This window comes from Adelges cooleyi, unplaced genomic scaffold (assembly GCF_023614345.1).
Source record: "Adelges cooleyi isolate 19-005CV unplaced genomic scaffold, UGA_ACOO_1.1 ACOO_flye_CR_arks_rails_tigmint_CR_PRNA_108, whole genome shotgun sequence".
Classification (NCBI taxonomy): domain Eukaryota; kingdom Metazoa; phylum Arthropoda; class Insecta; order Hemiptera; family Adelgidae; genus Adelges; species Adelges cooleyi.
Genome location: NW_026095761.1, coordinates 5,006,933 through 5,028,954, shown reverse-complemented (window position 1 = coordinate 5,028,954; position 22,022 = coordinate 5,006,933). Strand labels below are relative to the sequence as shown.

General features: G+C 41.8%; 1 protein-coding gene across 3 annotated transcripts in view; it reads left to right on the top strand.

The window, feature by feature from the left end:
* The window catches only part of LOC126838598 (uncharacterized), a 61,428-nt gene that overhangs the window by 33,058 nt on the left and 6,348 nt on the right, over positions 1 to 22,022 (top strand). For all 3 annotated transcript variants that reach the window (XM_050573155.1, XM_050573137.1, XM_050573146.1), the window contains exons 4-7: positions 698 to 4,365; positions 4,446 to 4,569; positions 4,648 to 5,752; positions 17,081 to 17,434. In XM_050573155.1, coding sequence (XP_050429112.1) covers positions 698 to 4,365; positions 4,446 to 4,569; positions 4,648 to 5,752; positions 17,081 to 17,434 — 5,251 coding nt within the window. The remainder of the gene's footprint in view (positions 1 to 697; positions 4,366 to 4,445; positions 4,570 to 4,647; positions 5,753 to 17,080; positions 17,435 to 22,022) is intronic.

Genomic DNA, 22,022 nt, shown 5'->3' with positions numbered 1-22,022 from the left:
TTAAAAAATTAATATTTTCGTTTTTTTAACTTTGATTAATTTTTAAAAAAAACCTTCTTATGTAATTGAAACTTATCTAAACGGCATAGGTAAATAGGTAAAAATCATGATTTTATTATTAATTTAAACTTCAGATTCTTATGTCAAACAAAATAACAGATCTTAACATTAAACTTCACCGAAATAAACTACCCTGTTGAATATGAATAATATCAATAAACGCCAATATAAGATTTAAATCCATTAAGCTTATAAAATTTGTATTTATTTGAAACTAAAATATTAATAATTTATAAAGACATATTATACTACGTTTTAAGGCGTTTGTTGTAGGCAATTTTTCAACAAAACTAAATTGGTAGAACATTTTTTTCCTAAATAAACTTCTCACACTTTACTTAAAATGCAAATGGAAAATTTAATTTAATTTAAAATTTAATTCATTATTTTTTTTTACTTTGTGTAAACCAAAAAATACTTAATTATAAAATTAAAAAGACCTTTTCGAAAGGGAGACTATTGTAAAATTATAATGATGGCTAATTTCATATTTTAGCAAAAAAATAAAGTAATCGTATAAATGTTATTTCGTTCAGTATGTGAATTCAGGTGGATAAATTGAAGTTTAGTTAAATTGTATAAATAATGTTTTATTAAAGTACACTGCTCAGTAAGTAATTATTTCGGTTCTTTTTAGGATACCCTGACGTTAGTGGACGAAGATCCAGATCAGCCTGAGATATGTCAGATAAGATTTGAAATACCAACGTCAAAAACATGTCGACGGAACTCAAGTGTTGCCGTAGGAGTTCCTATTATATATAATAAACGCAATAATTTGCCGTTTGATTCACACATCAACGTTACTCAAAATAATAATATAATCAATAAGGTAAACAAGGAGAATTTTAACAAGTATCAACATGATGAAATGGAATACTATCAAAATAATTCAAATTACACCCAACAAGATAGTTTAAGAATTCGAGAAATCAATATTAGAAAAACGCATCCGAATGCTTTCGAGTACGTTCATTCAAAGTTACAAAATAGCTCTCGTCGATTGTTTTTAAACGAGAGTGCTAATAATAGAATGTATAAGAATGATCCGAATGTGCCAAATCGTACAAACGGTTCATTCGTCTTGAACCGTCATAGTTTTTACGAAGATGATAAATCGATGCATAAAGTGAATGGTCCAAATGAAATCCTGGAACAATACGAAGACTCACGCCAAGACTTTTTGAATTATAATCGCCAACTATATGAAAACAGAAGGTTGATTGCGGAGAAAGACACTTCTAAATTCATCAAGGACATGGAAAACCGGCACGATACATCACAAAGAATTAATCCTTTTTACAAAAATAATCAACTTGTTGGCGTACATTCTGATAATTTGTCTCCTGAAAATTGGTTTCAAAAAATGGAGAGTGAAGTCGTACGAAAAAACATAGAAACACAACATTACATGGAATATGTCAATAAAAATCGTTTCAATATATCTCATGATTACAATTTCAGTAATAACTATTACGAATATAATAATTCTTCGGCAAGAATTGTCGACAAGTGGTTACGACTTTATAACGAAACGCAAATGCGTGGTGTAAGCCCGAGTAATGATCATGAAAGCTTCAATAAAAACCAGGCAGCTAACAATAATTTTTTCATGAATATTTTATTCAACGTCAAACGGTTATGGAATGGTTTGTACAAAAGTAAGAGTCCACCTGAAGCGAAAAACGGTGTGCAAAACCACGACGAAATTCAAAACTTCGAGCTTGATAACGAACAGTCGAAGAATCGTTATGAACAATATTCTTACTACATGAATAACAATAAAAATAATACAAGAGATGAAAAATCGACTTATAAGCTAAATGATCCAAACGGAATTCCGGGACGAATCGAAAACTCACGCCAAGACTTTTTGAATTATAATCGCCAACTATATGAAAACAGGAGATTTATTGCGGAGAAAGACACTTCCAAATTCATTAAGGACATGAAAAACCGGCACGATACATCTCAAAGAATTAATCCTTTTTACAAAAATAACCAACATGTTGGCGTACATTCTGATAGTTGGCTTAAGAAAATGGAGAGTGAAGTCGTACGAAAAAATATGCTTGGTAACGAACTGTTCAAGAATCGTTATGAAGTGCCCGAGAAAGATTATACCTCTTTTACCAATTATTCGATTAATAAAGAGTACACCCCATACAATCACAAAAGTACATACAGAACAAATGAACCGGTTTATACCGACTTTGAAAACCGTCGAGAACCCAAGAAAAGCGGTTACTACAACACAAATGATACAGACTATTGGAATAAACCAAATGATTCAAAGTTGCATTCCGATTATTTCGGAAATGATCGAAATTTAACAAATATTACCTACAGCAAAATTGAATCTCATCGTGAAATGAAAGACGCCAATGGACGTCCTAATTACAATGCTAACAACATTACCACTAATAATAAACCAAATTATGAAAACAGCATGTATCCGAGTGATTACACCCAGATTTTGAATGAAGATAATCGTCCAGAATATAATAGAACCGGTGAAAACTACAATAATACTCAACATTTAGTCTCTGATCATCAAACAACAACTGTTACTAATAATTCGTATCCCAACAATATAAAACATAATAATGGAAATAACTTAAATAATATTGTACAACAAAATATTAGTTCTAATGAGAATATCAATAGCTCTGGAACTAAGAATGACCATTCGATATCATCACAAGCTGATAACTCTAAACTTGATAACACAACAGTTGAAAATAAAATTCAAACAAGTAATTCTTCGGAATCAAATAAGAATGGAACACCTGTCAACAGCAAAAATTATGAAGTAGGTTTGAATCAATCAAACTCTAGTATAAACAACAACAGTTATGAAAATTTGAATCAATATAATGCCAGTGTAAACAATAACAATTATGACAAGAACTCAAGTCAGTCTAATACTAGTATGAATAACAACAGTTTTAAGAATTCAAATCAGTCTGATGTTAGTATAATTAACAATGGTTATAATAACTCAAATCAGTCCAACGTCGGTGTAAATAATGAAAATTATAACAAGAATTCGAATCAGTCTAATGCTAGTATGAACAACAATAATTATAAGAATTTTAATCAGTCTAGTGCTAGTATGAACAATAATAGTTATGAGAACTCGAATCAGTCTAATACTAATATAAATAACAATAATTATAAGAATTCGAATCAGACTAATGCTAGTATGAACAAAAATAATTATAAGAATTTAAATCAGTCTAGTGCTAGTATGAACAATAATAGTTATGAGAATTCGAATCAGTCTAACGCCGAAGTAAGTAATGATAATTATAACAAGAATTCGAATCAGTCTAACGCCGAAGTAAATAATGATAATTATAATAAGAATTCGAATCAGTCTAACGCCGAAGTAAATAATGATAATTATAACAAGAATTCGAATCAGTCTAACGCCGAAGTAAATAATGATAATTATAACAAGAATTCGAATCAGTCTAACGCCGAAGTAAATAACGATAATTATAACAAGAATTCGAATCAGTCTAACGCCGAAGTAAATAATGATAATTATAACAAGAATTCGAATCGGTCTAACGCCGAAGTAAATAATGATAATTATAACAAGAATTCGAATCAGACGACAGCCAGTATAAACACCAAAAATAATGTGAATAATGTAAATCAAGCAAACTCCAATGAAAATAATGATGTGAAGAATAGTAATCAACCAACCACCAGTACAAATAACAACAATTATCAAAATAACTCAAATCAGTCCATTGTCGATTCCAGTAATACAACGGCAAATGTTGATACTGAGGAAACTTTAAAAAATAAACATACAAATAAGACGGTGAATAATACTAGCAGTGTTGAATCAGTTACAGATAAAAATAATACTACTGCAGCTATTTTAATAACGAAAAATAAAGGGAATAGTCAACAAAAGGTAAACGATACTACGCCAATGCATGTTGACAATAGCAGTATTAAGCCTACCAATAACAGTACTAATACTACATCAATAGAAGACAAAACTGAGAAAAGTAAAACAAATCAAACAGGATTAATTAATACCCATAACGGAAATAATACGTCGAATAATGCAACAGTTGAGAGTAAAATAAATAATATTGAGAGTGGAATTAATAAAATAACAAATGGACCCATTAGTGCGGACCAATCGACCACGACAGAAGACAGCAACACTGCGAAAGTACTCAGTAAAACTAAATCAGACAATACAAATGATAAACAGTCGAAAATTATGAGTTTTGCTTCGAAAATAATCCCGAAATCTGTAATAACTATAATTGGGTCGATGTAAGTATTTCATTATTCATATTAATACAAAAATGTATATCTACCAATATATATCACTAATTAAAATAATTTTTTTTCAGAGTGGTCTTACCAGTAGCCTATTTTACAATAGGTACAGGAATTAATAGATTCGTCCGTGGCATTTCAGGACCGGGTCAAGTACCTCACAGCGAAGGAATACAAAATGGCATTTCATTTTTAAAAGTAAGTAAAAAAAAAAAAGTATTAGATATAATATGTCATAAAAAATAGTTACCCATAAATTATATATGAAAATTATAGGACTTACTGCCGAAAAAATATGGATACGAGAATTTGGAAAAATCTACTGAAGTCAACGAAAAAACCCCACTAATAGGACCAACAAATTCAAAAGAAACTTCAAATGAAGAATCAAATTCAAAACAAGATGATCGGTACCAAGGATCTGACGAAAATGATTACACCAAAGATCAAAAAGATAACAATAGAAACGAAGGGAAACACAACGAAAATTTAAATAGCCTATCAACAGATAGTAATTCACCTAAATCCAAACAACAGAAGAAAAAGAAAAAACGCAAAAAGAGAAGCGTAAATTCAGATACAACAGATTCAGACGATAACTCACAAAATGGCGATGTAAAAGTAGTACAAAAAAAAAGCAATGGAAAATTAAATCAAACGAAAGAAAAACCACAGCAAAGCATGAAAATTGATAATACTGATGAAAGTACAACAATGAAGATACTAAAGCATACAACAATAGCTCCAATAGCAACAAACTCTGTCACATCGCCACCAAAACAAAATCATTCAACATTAGAATTAAATTTCCCCGACAATGATATCCTAAAAGTAAAAGATATAAGGGAAAATAACGAAAGTAATTTCCCAAACAAGAAAATTCCATCCCCGTTAAATGGATCTAGTAACAGTGAAGAAGACGAACTCATAGAAGTGGACAAGGATCATCACGGAAAACGAGAAGAAATCACTTCCGAAGTCTCAACCGTATCAACATCTGTCCACGGTGAACGGAAAAAATCAGCAGTTGCCACGACCACTGAGAAGAGTGAAGTATCAGCTGACGTGTCGGGTGAATCAATAATCCATAAGGAAAACGAAAAACACGTCTCCAATGAAGGCAAACCACACGGCTTCCACATCGGTTTGGGCCACGGTGGTTTGAACATTGGTGTAGGAGACAAGAAGATCGGATTGGGTTTGTCCGGCATTAAAGTTGGTAAAGAAACCGAGCAAGAAAAAGAAGACGAATTTATAGAAGTAGACAAGGCTGGCGTCAAGATCAAAAAACCGCATCATCACGGGAAAACTGAAGAAGAAATCACTTCCGAAGTCTCAACCGTATCAACATCTGTCCACGGTGAACGGAAAAAATCAGCAGGTGCCACGACCACTGAGAAGAGTGAAGTATCAGCTGACGTGTCGGGTGAATCAATAATCCATAAGGAAAACGAAAAACACGTCTCCAATGAAGGCAAACCACACGGCTTCCACATCGGTTTGGGCCACGGTGGTTTGAACATTGGTGTAGGAGACAAGAAGATCGGATTGGGTTTGTCCGGCATTAAAGTTGGTAAAGAAACCGAGCAAGAAAAAGAAGACGAATTTATAGAAGTAGACAAGGCTGGCGTCAAGATCAAAAAACCGCATCATCACGGGAAAACTGAAGAAGAAATCACTTCCGAAGTCTCAACCGTATCAACATCTGTCCACGGTGAACGGAAAAAATCAGCAGGTGCCACGACCACTGAGAAGAGTGAAGTATCAGCTGACGTGTCGGGTGAATCAATAATCCATAAGGAAAACGAAAAACACGTCTCCAATGAAGGCAAACCACACGGCTTCCACATCGGTTTGGGCCACGGTGGTTTGAACATTGGTGTAGGAGACAAGAAGATCGGATTGGGTTTGTCCGGCATTAAAGTTGGTAAAGAAACCGAGCAAGAAAAAGAAGACGAATTTATAGAAGTAGACAAGGCTGGCGTCAAGATCAAAAAACCGCATCATCACGGGAAAACTGAAGAAGAAATCACTTCCGAAGTCTCAACCGTATCAACATCTGTCCACGGTGAACGGAAAAAATCAGCAGTTGCCACGACCACTGAGAAGAGTGAAGTATCAGCTGACGTGTCGGGTGAATCAATAATCCATAAGGAAAACGAAAAACACGTCTCCAATGAAGGCAAACCACACGGCTTCCACATCGGTTTGGGCCACGGTGGTTTGAACATTGGTGTAGGAGACAAGAAGATCGGATTGGGTTTGTCCGGCATTAAAGTTGGTAAAGAAACCGAGCAAGAAAAAGAAGACGAATTTATAGAAGTAGACAAGGCTGGCGTCAAGATCAAAAAACCGCATCATCACGGGAAAACTGAAGAAGAAATCACTTCCGAAGTCTCAACCGTATCAACATCTGTCCACGGTGAACGGAAAAAATCAGCAGTTGCCACGACCACTGAGAAGAGTGAAGTATCAGCTGACGTGTCGGGTGAATCAACAATCCATAAGGAAAACGAAAAACACGTCTCCAATGAAGGCAAACCACACGGCTTCCACATCGGTTTGGGCCACGGTGGTTTGAACATTGGTGTAGGAGACAAGAAGATCGGATTGGGTTTGTCCGGCATTAAAGTTGGTAAAGAAGCAGAGCAAGCAAAAGAAGACGAATTTTTAGGATTAGACAAGGCTGGCGTCAAGATCAAAAAACCGCATCATCACGGGAAAACTGAAGAAGAAATCACTTCCGAAGTCTCAACCGTATCAACATCTGTCCACGGTGAACGGAAAAAATCAGCAGGTGCCACGACCACTGAGAAGAGTGAAGTATCAGCTGACGTGTCGGGTGAATCAATAATCCATAAGGAAAACGAAAAACACGTCTCCAATGAAGGCAAACCACACGGCTTCCACATCGGTTTGGGCCACGGTGGTTTGAACATTGGTGTAGGAGACAAGAAGATCGGATTGGGTTTGTCCGGCATTAAAGTTGGTAAAGAAGCAGAGCAAGCAGAAGAAGACGAATTTTTAGGATTAGACAAGGCTGGCGTCAAGATCAAAAAACCGCATCATCACGGGAAAACTGAAGAAGAAATCACTTCCGAAGTCTCAACCGTATCAACATCTGTCCACGGTGAACGGAAAAAATCAGCAGTTGCCACGACCACTGAGAAGAGTGAAGTATCAGCTGACGTGTCGGGTGAATCAACAATCCATAAGGAAAACGAAAAACACGTCTCCAATGAAGGCAAACCACACGGCTTCCACATCGGTTTGGGCCACGGTGGTTTGAACATTGGTGTAGGAGACAAGAAGATCGGATTGGGTTTGTCCGGCATTAAAGTTGGTAAAGAAGCAGAGCAAGCAGAAGAAGACGAATTTATAGAAGTAGACAAGGCTGGCGTCAAGATCAAAAAACCGCATCATCACGGGAAAACTGAAGAAGAAATCACTTCCGAAGTCTCAACCGTATCAACATCTGTCCACGGTGAACGGAAAAAATCAGCAGTTGCCACGACCACTGAGAAGAGTGAAGTATCAGCTGACGTGTCGGGTGAATCAACAATCCATAAGGAAAACGAAAAACACGTCTCCAATGAAGGCAAACCACACGGCTTCCACATCGGTTTGGGCCACGGTGGTTTGAACATTGGTGTAGGAGACAAGAAGATCGGATTGGGTTTGTCCGGCATTAAAGTTGGTAAAGAAACCGAGCAAGAAAAAGAAGACGAATTTATAGAAGTAGACAAGGCTGGCGTCAAGATCAAAAAACCGCATCATCACGGGAAAACTGAAGAAGAAATCACTTCCGAAGTCTCAACCGTATCAACATCTGTCCACGGTGAACGGAAAAAATCAGCAGGTGCCACGACCACTGAGAAGAGTGAAGTATCAGCTGACGTGTCGGGTGAATCAATAATCCATAAGGAAAACGAAAAACACGTCTCCAATGAAGGCAAACCACACGGCTTCCACATCGGTTTGGGCCACGGTGGTTTGAACATTGGTGTAGGAGACAAGAAGATCGGATTGGGTTTGTCCGGCATTAAAGTTGGTAAAGAAACCGAGCAAGAAAAAGAAGACGAATTTATAGAAGTAGACAAGGCTGGCGTCAAGATCAAAAAACCGCATCATCACGGGAAAACTGAAGAAGAAATCACTTCCGAAGTCTCAACCGTATCAACATCTGTCCACGGTGAACGGAAAAAATCAGCAGTTGCCACGACCACTGAGAAGAGTGAAGTATCAGCTGACGTGTCGGGTGAATCAATAATCCATAAGGAAAACGAAAAACACGTCTCCAATGAAGGCAAACCACACGGCTTCCACATCGGTTTGGGCCACGGTGGTTTGAACATTGGTGTAGGAGACAAGAAGATCGGATTGGGTTTGTCCGGCATTAAAGTTGGTAAAGAAGCAGAGCAAGCAGAAGAAGACGAATTTTTAGGATTAGACAAGGCTGGCGTCAAGATCAAAAAACCGCATCATCACGGGAAAACTGAAGAAGAAATCACTTCCGAAGTCTCAACCGTATCAACATCTGTCCACGGTGAACGGAAAAAATCAGCAGGTGCCACGACCACTGAGAAGAGTGAAGTATCAGCTGACGTGTCGGGTGAATCAACAATCCATAAGGAAAACGAAAAACACGTCTCCAATGAAGGCAAACCACACGGCTTCCACATCGGTTTGGGCCACGGTGGTTTGAACATTGGTGTAGGAGACAAGAAGATCGGATTGGGTTTGTCCGGCATTAAAGTTGGTAAAGAAGCAGAGCAAGCAGAAGAAGACGAATTTTTAGGATTAGACAAGGCTGGCGTCAAGATCAAAAAACCGCATCATCACGGGAAAACTGAAGAAGAAATCACTTCCGAAGTCTCAACCGTATCAACATCTGTCCACGGTGAACGGAAAAAATCAGCAGGTGCCACGACCACTGAGAAGAGTGAAGTATCAGCTGACGTGTCGGGTGAATCAATAATCCATAAGGAAAACGAAAAACACGTCTCCAATGAAGGCAAACCACACGGCTTCCACATCGGTTTGGGCCACGGTGGTTTGAACATTGGTGTAGGAGACAAGAAGATCGGATTGGGTTTGTCCGGCATTAAAGTTGGTAAAGAAGCAGAGCAAGCAGAAGAAGACGAATTTATAGAAGTAGACAAGGCTGGCGTCAAGATCAAAAAACCGCATCATCACGGGAAAACTGAAGAAGAAATCACTTCCGAAGTCTCAACCGTATCAACATCTGTCCACGGTGAACGGAAAAAATCAGCAGGTGCCACGACCACTGAGAAGAGTGAAGTATCAGCTGACGTGTCGGGTGAATCAATAATCCATAAGGAAAACGAAAAACACGTCTCCAATGAAGGCAAACCACACGGCTTCCACATCGGTTTGGGCCACGGTGGTTTGAACATTGGTGTAGGAGACAAGAAGATCGGATTGGGTTTGTCCGGCATTAAAGTTGGTAAAGAAGCAGAGCAAGAAAAAGAAGACGAATTTATAGAAGTAGACAAGGCTGGCGTCAAGATCAAAAAACCGCATCATCACGGGAAAACTGAAGAAGAAATCACTTCCGAAGTCTCAACCGTATCAACATCTGTCCACGGTGAACGGAAAAAATCAGCAGGTGCCACGACCACTGAGAAGAGTGAAGTATCAGCTGACGTGTCGGGTGAATCAATAATCCATAAGGAAAACGAAAAACACGTCTCCAATGAAGGCAAACCACACGGCTTCCACATCGGTTTGGGCCACGGTGGTTTGAACATTGGTGTAGGAGACAAGAAGATCGGATTGGGTTTGTCCGGCATTAAAGTTGGTAAAGAAGCCGAGCAAGCAGAAGAAGACGAATTTATAGAAGTAGACAAGGCTGGCGTCAAGATCAAAAAACCGCATCATCACGGGAAAACTGAAGAAGAAATCACTTCCGAAGTCTCAACCGTATCAACATCTGTCCACGGTGAACGGAAAAAATCAGCAGGTGCCACGACCACTGAGAAGAGTGAAGTATCAGCTGACGTGTCGGGTGAATCAATAATCCATAAGGAAAACGAAAAACACGTCTCCAATGAAGGCAAACCACACGGCTTCCACATCGGTTTGGGCCACGGTGGTTTGAACATTGGTGTAGGAGACAAGAAGATCGGATTGGGTTTGTCCGGCATTAAAGTTGGTAAAGAAGCAGAGCAAGCAGAAGAAGACGAATTTATAGAAGTAGACAAGGCTGGCGTCAAGATCAAAAAACCGCATCATCACGGGAAAACTGAAGAAGAAATCACTTCCGAAGTCTCAACCGTATCAACATCTGTCCACGGTGAACGGAAAAAATCAGCAGGTGCCACGACCACTGAGAAGAGTGAAGTATCAGCTGACGTGTCGGGTGAATCAATAATCCATAAGGAAAACGAAAAACACGTCTCCAATGAAGGCAAACCACACGGCTTCCACATCGGTTTGGGCCACGGTGGTTTGAACATTGGTGTAGGAGACAAGAAGATCGGATTGGGTTTGTCCGGCATTAAAGTTGGTAAAGAAACCGAGCAAGAAAAAGAAGACGAATTTATAGAAGTAGACAAGGCTGGCGTCAAGATCAAAAAACCGCATCATCACGGGAAAACTGAAGAAGAAATCACTTCCGAAGTCTCAACCGTATCAACATCTGTCCACGGTGAACGGAAAAAATCAGCAGGTGCCACGACCACTGAGAAGAGTGAAGTATCAGCTGACGTGTCGGGTGAATCAATAATCCATAAGGAAAACGAAAAACACGTCTCCAATGAAGGCAAACCACACGGCTTCCACATCGGTTTGGGCCACGGTGGTTTGAACATTGGTGTAGGAGACAAGAAGATCGGATTGGGTTTGTCCGGCATTAAAGTTGGTAAAGAAACCGAGCAAGAAGAAGAAGACGAATTTATAGAAGTAGACAAGGCTGGCGTCAAGATCAAAAAACCGCATCATCACGGGAAAACTGAAGAAGAAATCACTTCCGAAGTCTCAACCGTATCAACATCTGTCCACGGTGAACGGAAAAAATCAGCAGGTGCCACGACCACTGAGAAGAGTGAAGTATCAGCTGACGTGTCGGGTGAATCAATAATCCATAAGGAAAACGAAAAACACGTCTCCAATGAAGGCAAACCACACGGCTTCCACATCGGTTTGGGCCACGGTGGTTTGAACATTGGTGTAGGAGACAAGAAGATCGGATTGGGTTTGTCCGGCATTAAAGTTGGTAAAGAAACCGAGCAAGAAAAAGAAGACGAATTTATAGAAGTAGACAAGGCTGGCGTCAAGATCAAAAAACCGCATCATCACGGGAAAACTGAAGAAGAAATCACTTCCGAAGTCTCAACCGTATCAACATCTGTCCACGGTGAACGGAAAAAATCAGCAGGTGCCACGACCACTGAGAAGAGTGAAGTATCAGCTGACGTGTCGGGTGAATCAATAATCCATAAGGAAAACGAAAAACACGTCTCCAATGAAGGCAAACCACACGGCTTCCACATCGGTTTGGGCCACGGTGGTTTGAACATTGGTGTAGGAGACAAGAAGATCGGATTGGGTTTGTCCGGCATTAAAGTTGGTAAAGAAGCAGAGCAAGCAGAAGAAGACGAATTTTTAGAATTAGACAAGGCTGGCGTCAAGATCAAAAAACCGCATCATCACGGGAAAACTGAAGAAGAAATCACTTCCGAAGTCTCAACCGTATCAACATCTGTCCACGGTGAACGGAAAAAATCAGCAGGTGCCACGACCACTGAGAAGAGTGAAGTATCAGCTGACGTGTCGGGTGAATCAATAATCCATAAGGAAAACGAAAAACACGTCTCCAATGAAGGCAAACCACACGGCTTCCACATCGGTTTGGGCCACGGTGGTTTGAACATTGGTGTAGGAGACAAGAAGATCGGATTGGGTTTGTCCGGCATTAAAGTTGGTAAAGAAACCGAGCAAGAAAAAGAAGACGAATTTATAGAAGTAGACAAGGCTGGCGTCAAGATCAAAAAACCGCATCATCACGGGAAAACTGAAGAAGAAATCACTTCCGAAGTCTCAACCGTATCAACATCTGTCCACGGTGAACGGAAAAAATCAGCAGGTGCCACGACCACTGAGAAGAGTGAAGTATCAGCTGACGTGTCGGGTGAATCAATAATCCATAAGGAAAACGAAAAACACGTCTCCAATGAAGGCAAACCACACGGCTTCCACATCGGTTTGGGCCACGGTGGTTTGAACATTGGTGTAGGAGACAAGAAGATCGGATTGGGTTTGTCCGGCATTAAAGTTGGTAAAGAAACCGAGCAAGCAGAAGAAGACGAATTTATAGAAGTAGACAAGGCTGGCGTCAAGATCAAAAAACCGCATCATCACGGGAAAACTGAAGAAGAAATCACTTCCGAAGTCTCAACCGTATCAACATCTGTCCACGGTGAACGGAAAAAATCAGCAGGTGCCACGACCACTGAGAAGAGTGAAGTATCAGCTGACGTGTCGGGTGAATCAATAATCCATAAGGAAAACGAAAAACACGTCTCCAATGAAGGCAAACCACACGGCTTCCACATCGGTTTGGGCCACGGTGGTTTGAACATTGGTGTAGGAGACAAGAAGATCGGATTGGGTTTGTCCGGCATTAAAGTTGGTAAAGAAGCAGAGCAAGCAGAAGAAGACGAATTTATAGAAGTAGACAAGGCTGGCGTCAAGATCAAAAAACCGCATCATCACGGGAAAACTGAAGAAGAAATCACTTCCGAAGTCTCAACCGTATCAACATCTGTCCACGGTGAACGGAAAAAATCAGCAGGTGCCACGACCACTGAGAAGAGTGAAGTATCAGCTGACGTGTCGGGTGAATCAATAATCCATAAGGAAAACGAAAAACACGTCTCCAATGAAGGCAAACCACACGGCTTCCACATCGGTTTGGGCCACGGTGGTTTGAACATTGGTGTAGGAGACAAGAAGATCGGATTGGGTTTGTCCGGCATTAAAGTTGGTAAAGAAGCAGAGCAAGCAGAAGAAGACGAATTTTTAGGATTAGACAAGGCTGGCGTCAAGATCAAAAAACCGCATCATCACGGGAAAACTGAAGAAGAAATCACTTCCGAAGTCTCAACCGTATCAACATCTGTCCACGGTGAACGGAAAAAATCAGCAGGTGCCACGACCACTGAGAAGAGTGAAGTATCAGCTGACGTGTCGGGTGAATCAATAATCCATAAGGAAAACGAAAAACACGTCTCCAATGAAGGCAAACCACACGGCTTCCACATCGGTTTGGGCCACGGTGGTTTGAACATTGGTGTAGGAGACAAGAAGATCGGATTGGGTTTGTCCGGCATTAAAGTTGGTAAAGAAGCAGAGCAAGAAAAAGAAGACGAATTTATAGAAGTAGACAAGGCTGGCGTCAAGATCAAAAAACCGCATCATCACGGGAAAACTGAAGAAGAAATCACTTCCGAAGTCTCAACCGTATCAACATCTGTCCACGGTGAACGGAAAAAATCAGCAGGTGCCACGACCACTGAGAAGAGTGAAGTATCAGCTGACGTGTCGGGTGAATCAATAATCCATAAGGAAAACGAAAAACACGTCTCCAATGAAGGCAAACCACACGGCTTCCACATCGGTTTGGGCCACGGTGGTTTGAACATTGGTGTAGGAGACAAGAAGATCGGATTGGGTTTGTCCGGCATTAAAGTTGGTAAAGAAGCAGAGCAAGCAGAAGAAGACGAATTTTTAGAAGTAGACAAGGCTGGCGTCAAGATCAAAAAACCGCATCATCACGGGAAAACTGAAGAAGAAATCACTTCCGAAGTCTCAACCGTATCAACATCTGTCCACGGTGAACGGAAAAAATCAGCAGGTGCCACGACCACTGAGAAGAGTGAAGTATCAGCTGACGTGTCGGGTGAATCAATAATCCATAAGGAAAACGAAAAACACGTCTCCAATGAAGGCAAACCACACGGCTTCCACATCGGTTTGGGCCACGGTGGTTTGAACATTGGTGTAGGAGACAAGAAGATCGGATTGGGTTTGTCCGGCATTAAAGTTGGTAAAGAAGCAGAGCAAGCAGAAGAAGACGAATTTATAGAAGTAGACAAGGCTGGCGTCAAGATCAAAAAACCGCATCATCACGGGAAAACTGAAGAAGAAATCACTTCCGAAGTCTCAACCGTATCAACATCTGTCCACGGTGAACGGAAAAAATCAGCAGGTGCCACGACCACTGAGAAGAGTGAAGTATCAGCTGACGTGTCGGGTGAATCAATAATCCATAAGGAAAACGAAAAACACGTCTCCAATGAAGGCAAACCACACGGCTTCCACATCGGTTTGGGCCACGGTGGTTTGAACATTGGTGTAGGAGACAAGAAGATCGGATTGGGTTTGTCCGGCATTAAAGTTGGTAAAGAAGCAGAGCAAGCAGAAGAAGACGAATTTATAGAAGTAGACAAGGCTGGCGTCAAGATCAAAAAACCGCATCATCACGGGAAAACTGAAGAAGAAATCACTTCCGAAGTCTCAACCGTATCAACATCTGTCCACGGTGAACGGAAAAAATCAGCAGGTGCCACGACCACTGAGAAGAGTGAAGTATCAGCTGACGTGTCGGGTGAATCAATAATCCATAAGGAAAACGAAAAACACGTCTCCAATGAAGGCAAACCACACGGCTTCCACATCGGTTTGGGCCACGGTGGTTTGAACATTGGTGTAGGAGACAAGAAGATCGGATTGGGTTTGTCCGGCATTAAAGTTGGTAAAGAAGCAGAGCAAGCAAAAGAAGACGAATTTATAGAAGTAGACAAGGCTGGCGTCAAGATCAAAAAACCGCATCATCACGGGAAAACTGAAGAAGAAATCACTTCCGAAGTCTCAACCGTATCAACATCTGTCCACGGTGAACGGAAAAAATCAGCAGGTGCCACGACCACTGAGAAGAGTGAAGTATCAGCTGACGTGTCGGGTGAATCAATAATCCATAAGGAAAACGAAAAACACGTCTCCAATGAAGGCAAACCACACGGCTTCCACATCGGTTTGGGCCACGGTGGTTTGAACATTGGTGTAGGAGACAAGAAGATCGGATTGGGTTTGTCCGGCATTAAAGTTGGTAAAGAAACCGAGCAAGAAAAAGAAGACGAATTTATAGAAGTAGACAAGGCTGGCGTCAAGATCAAAAAACCGCATCATCACGGGAAAACTGAAGAAGAAATCACTTCCGAAGTCTCAACCGTATCAACATCTGTCCACGGTGAACGGAAAAAATCAGCAGGTGCCACGACCACTGAGAAGAGTGAAGTATCAGCTGACGTGTCGGGTGAATCAATAATCCATAAGGAAAACGAAAAACACGTCTCCAATGAAGGCAAACCACACGGCTTCCACATCGGTTTGGGCCACGGTGGTTTGAACATTGGTGTAGGAGACAAGAAGATCGGATTGGGTTTGTCCGGCATTAAAGTTGGTAAAGAAGCAGAGCAAGCAGAAGAAGACGAATTTTTAGGATTAGACAAGGCTGGCGTCAAGATCAAAAAACCGCATCATCACGGGAAAACTGAAGAAGAAATCACTTCCGAAGTCTCAACCGTATCAACATCTGTCCACGGTGAACGGAAAAAATCAGCAGGTGCCACGACCACTGAGAAGAGTGAAGTATCAGCTGACGTGTCGGGTGAATCAATAATCCATAAGGAAAACGAAAAACACGTCTCCAATGAAGGCAAACCACACGGCTTCCACATCGGTTTGGGCCACGGTGGTTTGAACATTGGTGTAGGAGACAAGAAGATCGGATTGGGTTTGTCCGGCATTAAAGTTGGTAAAGAAGCAGAGCAAGCAGAAGAAGACGAATTTTTAGAATTAGACAAGGCTGGCGTCAAGATCAAAAAACCGCATCATCACGGGAAAACTGAAGAAGAAATCACTTCCGAAGTCTCAACCGTATCAACATCTGTCCACGGTGAACGGAAAAAATCAGCAGGTGCCACGACCACTGAGAAGAGTGAAGTATCAGCTGACGTGTCGGGTGAATCAATAATCCATAAGGAAAACGAAAAACACGTCTCCAATGAAGGCAAACCACACGGCTTCCACATCGGTTTGGGCCACGGTGGTTTGAACATTGGTGTAGGAGACAAGAAGATCGGATTGGGTTTGTCCGGCATTAAAGTTGGTAAAGAAACCGAGCAAGCAGAAGAAGACGAATTTTTAGGATTAGACAAGGCTGGCGTCAAGATCAAAAAACCGCATCATCACGGGAAAACTGAAGAAGAAATCACTTCCGAAGTCTCAACCGTATCAACATCTGTCCACGGTGAACGGAAAAAATCAGCAGGTGCCACGACCACTGAGAAGAGTGAAGTATCAGCTGACGTGTCGGGTGAATCAATAATCCATAAGGAAAACGAAAAACACGTCTCCAATGAAGGCAAACCACACGGCTTCCACATCGGTTTGGGCCACGGTGGTTTGAACATTGGTGTAGGAGACAAGAAGATCGGATTGGGTTTGTCCGGCATTAAAGTTGGTAAAGAAGCAGAGCAAGCAAAAGAAGACGAATTTATAGAAGTAGACAAGGCTGGCGTCAAGATCAAAAAACCGCATCATCACGGGAAAACTGAAGAAGAAATCACTTCCGAAGTCTCAACCGTATCAACATCTGTCCACGGTGAACGGAAAAAATCAGCAGTTGCCACGACCACTGAGAAGAGTGAAGTATCAGCTGACGTGTCGGGTGAATCAATAATCCATAAGGAAAACGAAAAACACGTCTCCAATGAAGGCAAACCACACGGCTTCCACATCGGTTTGGGCCACGGTGGTTTGAACATTGGTGTAGGAGACAAGAAGATCGGATTGGGTTTGTCCGGCATTAAAGTTGGTAAAGAAACCGAGCAAGAAAAAGAAGACGAATTTATAGAAGTAGACAAGGCTGGCGTCAAGATCAAAAAACCGCATCATCACGGGAAAACTGAAGAAGAAATCACTTCCGAAGTCTCAACCGTATCAACATCTGTCCACGGTGAACGGAAAAAATCAGCAGGTGCCACGACCACTGAGAAGAGTGAAGTATCAGCTGACGTGTCGGGTGAATCAATAATCCATAAGGAAAACGAAAAACACGTCTCCAATGAAGGCAAACCACACGGCTTCCACATCGGTTTGGGCCACGGTGGTTTGAACATTGGTGTAGGAGACAAGAAGATCGGATTGGGTTTGTCCGGCATTAAAGTTGGTAAAGAAACCGAGCAAGAAAAAGAAGACGAATTTATAGAAGTAGACAAGGCTGGCGTCAAGATCAAAAAACCGCATCATCACGGGAAAACTGAAGAAGAAATCACTTCCGAAGTCTCAACCGTATCAACATCTGTCCACGGTGAACGGAAAAAATCAGCAGGTGCCACGACCACTGAGAAGAGTGAAGTATCAGCTGACGTGTCGGGTGAATCAATAATCCATAAGGAAAACGAAAAACACGTCTCCAATGAAGGCAAACCACACGGCTTCCACATCGGTTTGGGCCACGGTGGTTTGAACATTGGTGTAGGAGACAAGAAGATCGGATTGGGTTTGTCCGGCATTAAAGTTGGTAAAGAAGCAGAGCAAGCAGAAGAAGACGAATTTATAGAAGTAGACAAGGCTGGCGTCAAGATCAAAAAACCGCATCATCACGGGAAAACTGAAGAAGAAATCACTTCCGAAGTCTCAACCGTATCAACATCTGTCCACGGTGAACGGAAAAAATCAGCAGGTGCCACGACCACTGAGAAGAGTGAAGTATCAGCTGACGTGTCGGGTGAATCAATAATCCATAAGGAAAACGAAAAACACGTCTCCAATGAAGGCAAACCACACGGCTTCCACATCGGTTTGGGCCACGGTGGTTTGAACATTGGTGTAGGAGACAAGAAGATCGGATTGGGTTTGTCCGGCATTAAAGTTGGTAAAGAAGCAGAGCAAGCAGAAGAAGACGAATTTATAGAAGTAGACAAGGCTGGCGTCAAGATCAAAAAACCGCATCATCACGGGAAAACTGAAGAAGAAATCACTTCCGAAGTCTCAACCGTATCAACATCTGTCCACGGTGAACGGAAAAAATCAGCAGGTGCCACGACCACTGAGAAGAGTGAAGTATCAGCTGACGTGTCGGGTGAATCAATAATCCATAAGGAAAACGAAAAACACGTCTCCAATGAAGGCAAACCACACGGCTTCCACATCGGTTTGGGCCACGGTGGTTTGAACATTGGTGTAGGAGACAAGAAGATCGGATTGGGTTTGTCCGGCATTAAAGTTGGTAAAGAAGCAGAGCAAGCAGAAGAAGACGAATTTTTAGAAGTAGACAAGGCTGGCGTCAAGATCAAAAAACCGCATCATCACGGGAAAACTGAAGAAGAAATCACTTCCGAAGTCTCAACCGTATCAACATCTGTCCACGGTGAACGGAAAAAATCAGCAGGTGCCACGACCACTGAGAAGAGTGAAGTATCAGCTGACGTGTCGGGTGAATCAATAATCCATAAGGAAAACGAAAAACACGTCTCCAATGAAGGCAAACCACACGGCTTCCACATCGGTTTGGGCCACGGTGGTTTGAACATTGGTGTAGGAGACAAGAAGATCGGATTGGGTTTGTCCGGCATTAAAGTTGGTAAAGAAGCAGAGCAAGAAAAAGAAGACGAATTTATAGAAGTAGACAAGGCTGGCGTCAAGATCAAAAAACCGCATCATCACGGGAAAACTGAAGAAGAAATCACTTCCGAAGTCTCAACCGTATCAACATCTGTCCACGGTGAACGGAAAAAATCAGCAGGTGCCACGACCACTGAGAAGAGTGAAGTATCAGCTGACGTGTCGGGTGAATCAATAATCCATAAGGAAAACGAAAAACACGTCTCCAATGAAGGCAAACCACACGGCTTCCACATCGGTTTGGGCCACGGTGGTTTGAACATTGGTGTAGGAGACAAGAAGATCGGATTGGGTTTGTCCGGCATTAAAGTTGGTAAAGAAGCAGAGCAAGCAGAAGAAGACGAATTTTTAGGATTAGACAAGGCTGGCGTCAAGATCAAAAAACCGCATCATCACGGGAAAACTGAAGAAGAAATCACTTCCGAAGTCTCAACCGTATCAACATCTGTCCACGGTGAACGGAAAAAATCAGCAGGTGCCACGACCACTGAGAAGAGTGAAGTATCAGCTGACGTGTCGGGTGAATCAATAATCCATAAGGAAAACGAAAAACACGTCTCCAATGAAGGCAAACCACACGGCTTCCACATCGGTTTGGGCCACGGTGGTTTGAACATTGGTGTAGGAGACAAGAAGATCGGATTGGGTTTGTCCGGCATTAAAGTTGGTAAAGAAGCAGAGCAAGCAGAAGAAGACGAATTTATAGAAGTAGACAAGGCTGGCGTCAAGATCAAAAAACCGCATCATCACGGGAAAACTGAAGAAGAAATCACTTCCGAAGTCTCAACCGTATCAACATCTGTCCACGGTGAACGGAAAAAATCAGCAGGTGCCACGACCACTGAGAAGAGTGAAGTATCAGCTGACGTGTCGGGTGAATCAATAATCCATAAGGAAAACGAAAAACACGTCTCCAATGAAGGCAAACCACACGGCTTCCACATCGGTTTGGGCCACGGTGGTTTGAACATTGGTGTAGGAGACAAGAAGATCGGATTGGGTTTGTCCGGCATTAAAGTTGGTAAAGAAGCAGAGCAAGCAGAAGAAGACGAATTTTTAGGATTAGACAAGGCTGGCGTCAAGATCAAAAAACCGCATCATCACGGGAAAACTGAAGAAGAAATCACTTCCGAAGTCTCAACCGTATCAACATCTGTCCACGGTGAACGGAAAAAATCAGCAGGTGCCACGACCACTGAGAAGAGTGAAGTATCAGCTGACGTGTCGGGTGAATCAATAATCCATAAGGAAAACGAAAAACACGTCTCCAATGAAGGCAAACCACACGGCTTCCACATCGGTTTGGGCCACGGTGGTTTGAACATTGGTGTAGGAGACAAGAAGATCGGATTGGGTTTGTCCGGCATTAAAGTTGGTAAAGAAGCAGAGCAAGCAGAAGAAGACGAATTTATAGAAGTAGACAAGGCTGGCGTCAAGATCAAAAAACCGCATCATCACGGGAAAACTGAAGAAGAAATCACTTCCGAAGTCTCAACCGTATCAACATCTGTCCACGGTGAACGGAAAAAATCAGCAGGTGCCACGACCACTGAGAAGAGTGAAGTATCAGCTGACGTGTCGGGTGAATCAATAATCCATAAGGAAAACGAAAAACACGTCTCCAATGAAGGCAAACCACACGGCTTCCACATCGGTTTGGGCCACGGTGGTTTGAACATTGGTGTAGGAGACAAGAAGATCGGATTGGGTTTGTCCGGCATTAAAGTTGGTAAAGAAGCAGAGCAAGCAGAAGAAGACGAATTTTTAGGATTAGACAAGGCTGGCGTCAAGATCAAAAAACCGCATCATCACGGGAAAACTGAAGAAGAAATCACTTCCGAAGTCTCAACCGTATCAACATCTGTCCACGGTGAACGGAAAAAATCAGCAGGTGCCACGACCACTGAGAAGAGTGAAGTATCAGCTGACGTGTCGGGTGAATCAATAATCCATAAGGAAAACGAAAAACACGTCTCCAATGAAGGCAAACCACACGGCTTCCACATCGGTTTGGGCCACGGTGGTTTGAACATTGGTGTAGGAGACAAGAAGATCGGATTGGGTTTGTCCGGCATTAAAGTTGGTAAAGAAACCGAGCAAGCAAAAGAAGACGAATTTTTAGAAGTAGACAAGGCTGGCGTCAAGATCAAAAAACCGCATCATCACGGGAAAACTGAAGAAGAAATCACTTCCGAAGTCTCAACCGTATCAACATCTGTCCACGGTGAACGGAAAAAATCAGCAGGTGCCACGACCACTGAGAAGAGTGAAGTATCAGCTGACGTGTCGGGTGAATCAATAATCCATAAGGAAAACGAAAAACACGTCTCCAATGAAGGCAAACCACACGGCTTCCACATCGGTTTGGGCCACGGTGGTTTGAACATTGGTGTAGGAGACAAGAAGATCGGATTGGGTTTGTCCGGCATTAAAGTTGGTAAAGAAGCAGAGCAAGCAGAAGAAGACGAATTTTTAGGATTAGACAAGGCTGGCGTCAAGATCAAAAAACCGCATCATCACGGGAAAACTGAAGAAGAAATCACTTCCGAAGTCTCAACCGTATCAACATCTGTCCACGGTGAACGGAAAAAATCAGCAGGTGCCACGACCACTGAGAAGAGTGAAGTATCAGCTGACGTGTCGGGTGAATCAATAATCCATAAGGAAAACGAAAAACACGTCTCCAATGAAGGCAAACCACACGGCTTCCACATCGGTTTGGGCCACGGTGGTTTGAACATTGGTGTAGGAGACAAGAAGATCGGATTGGGTTTGTCCGGCATTAAAGTTGGTAAAGAAACCGAGCAAGAAAAAGAAGACGAATTTATAGAAGTAGACAAGGCTGGCGTCAAGATCAAAAAACCGCATCATCACGGGAAAACTGAAGAAGAAATCACTTCCGAAGTCTCAACCGTATCAACATCTGTCCACGGTGAACG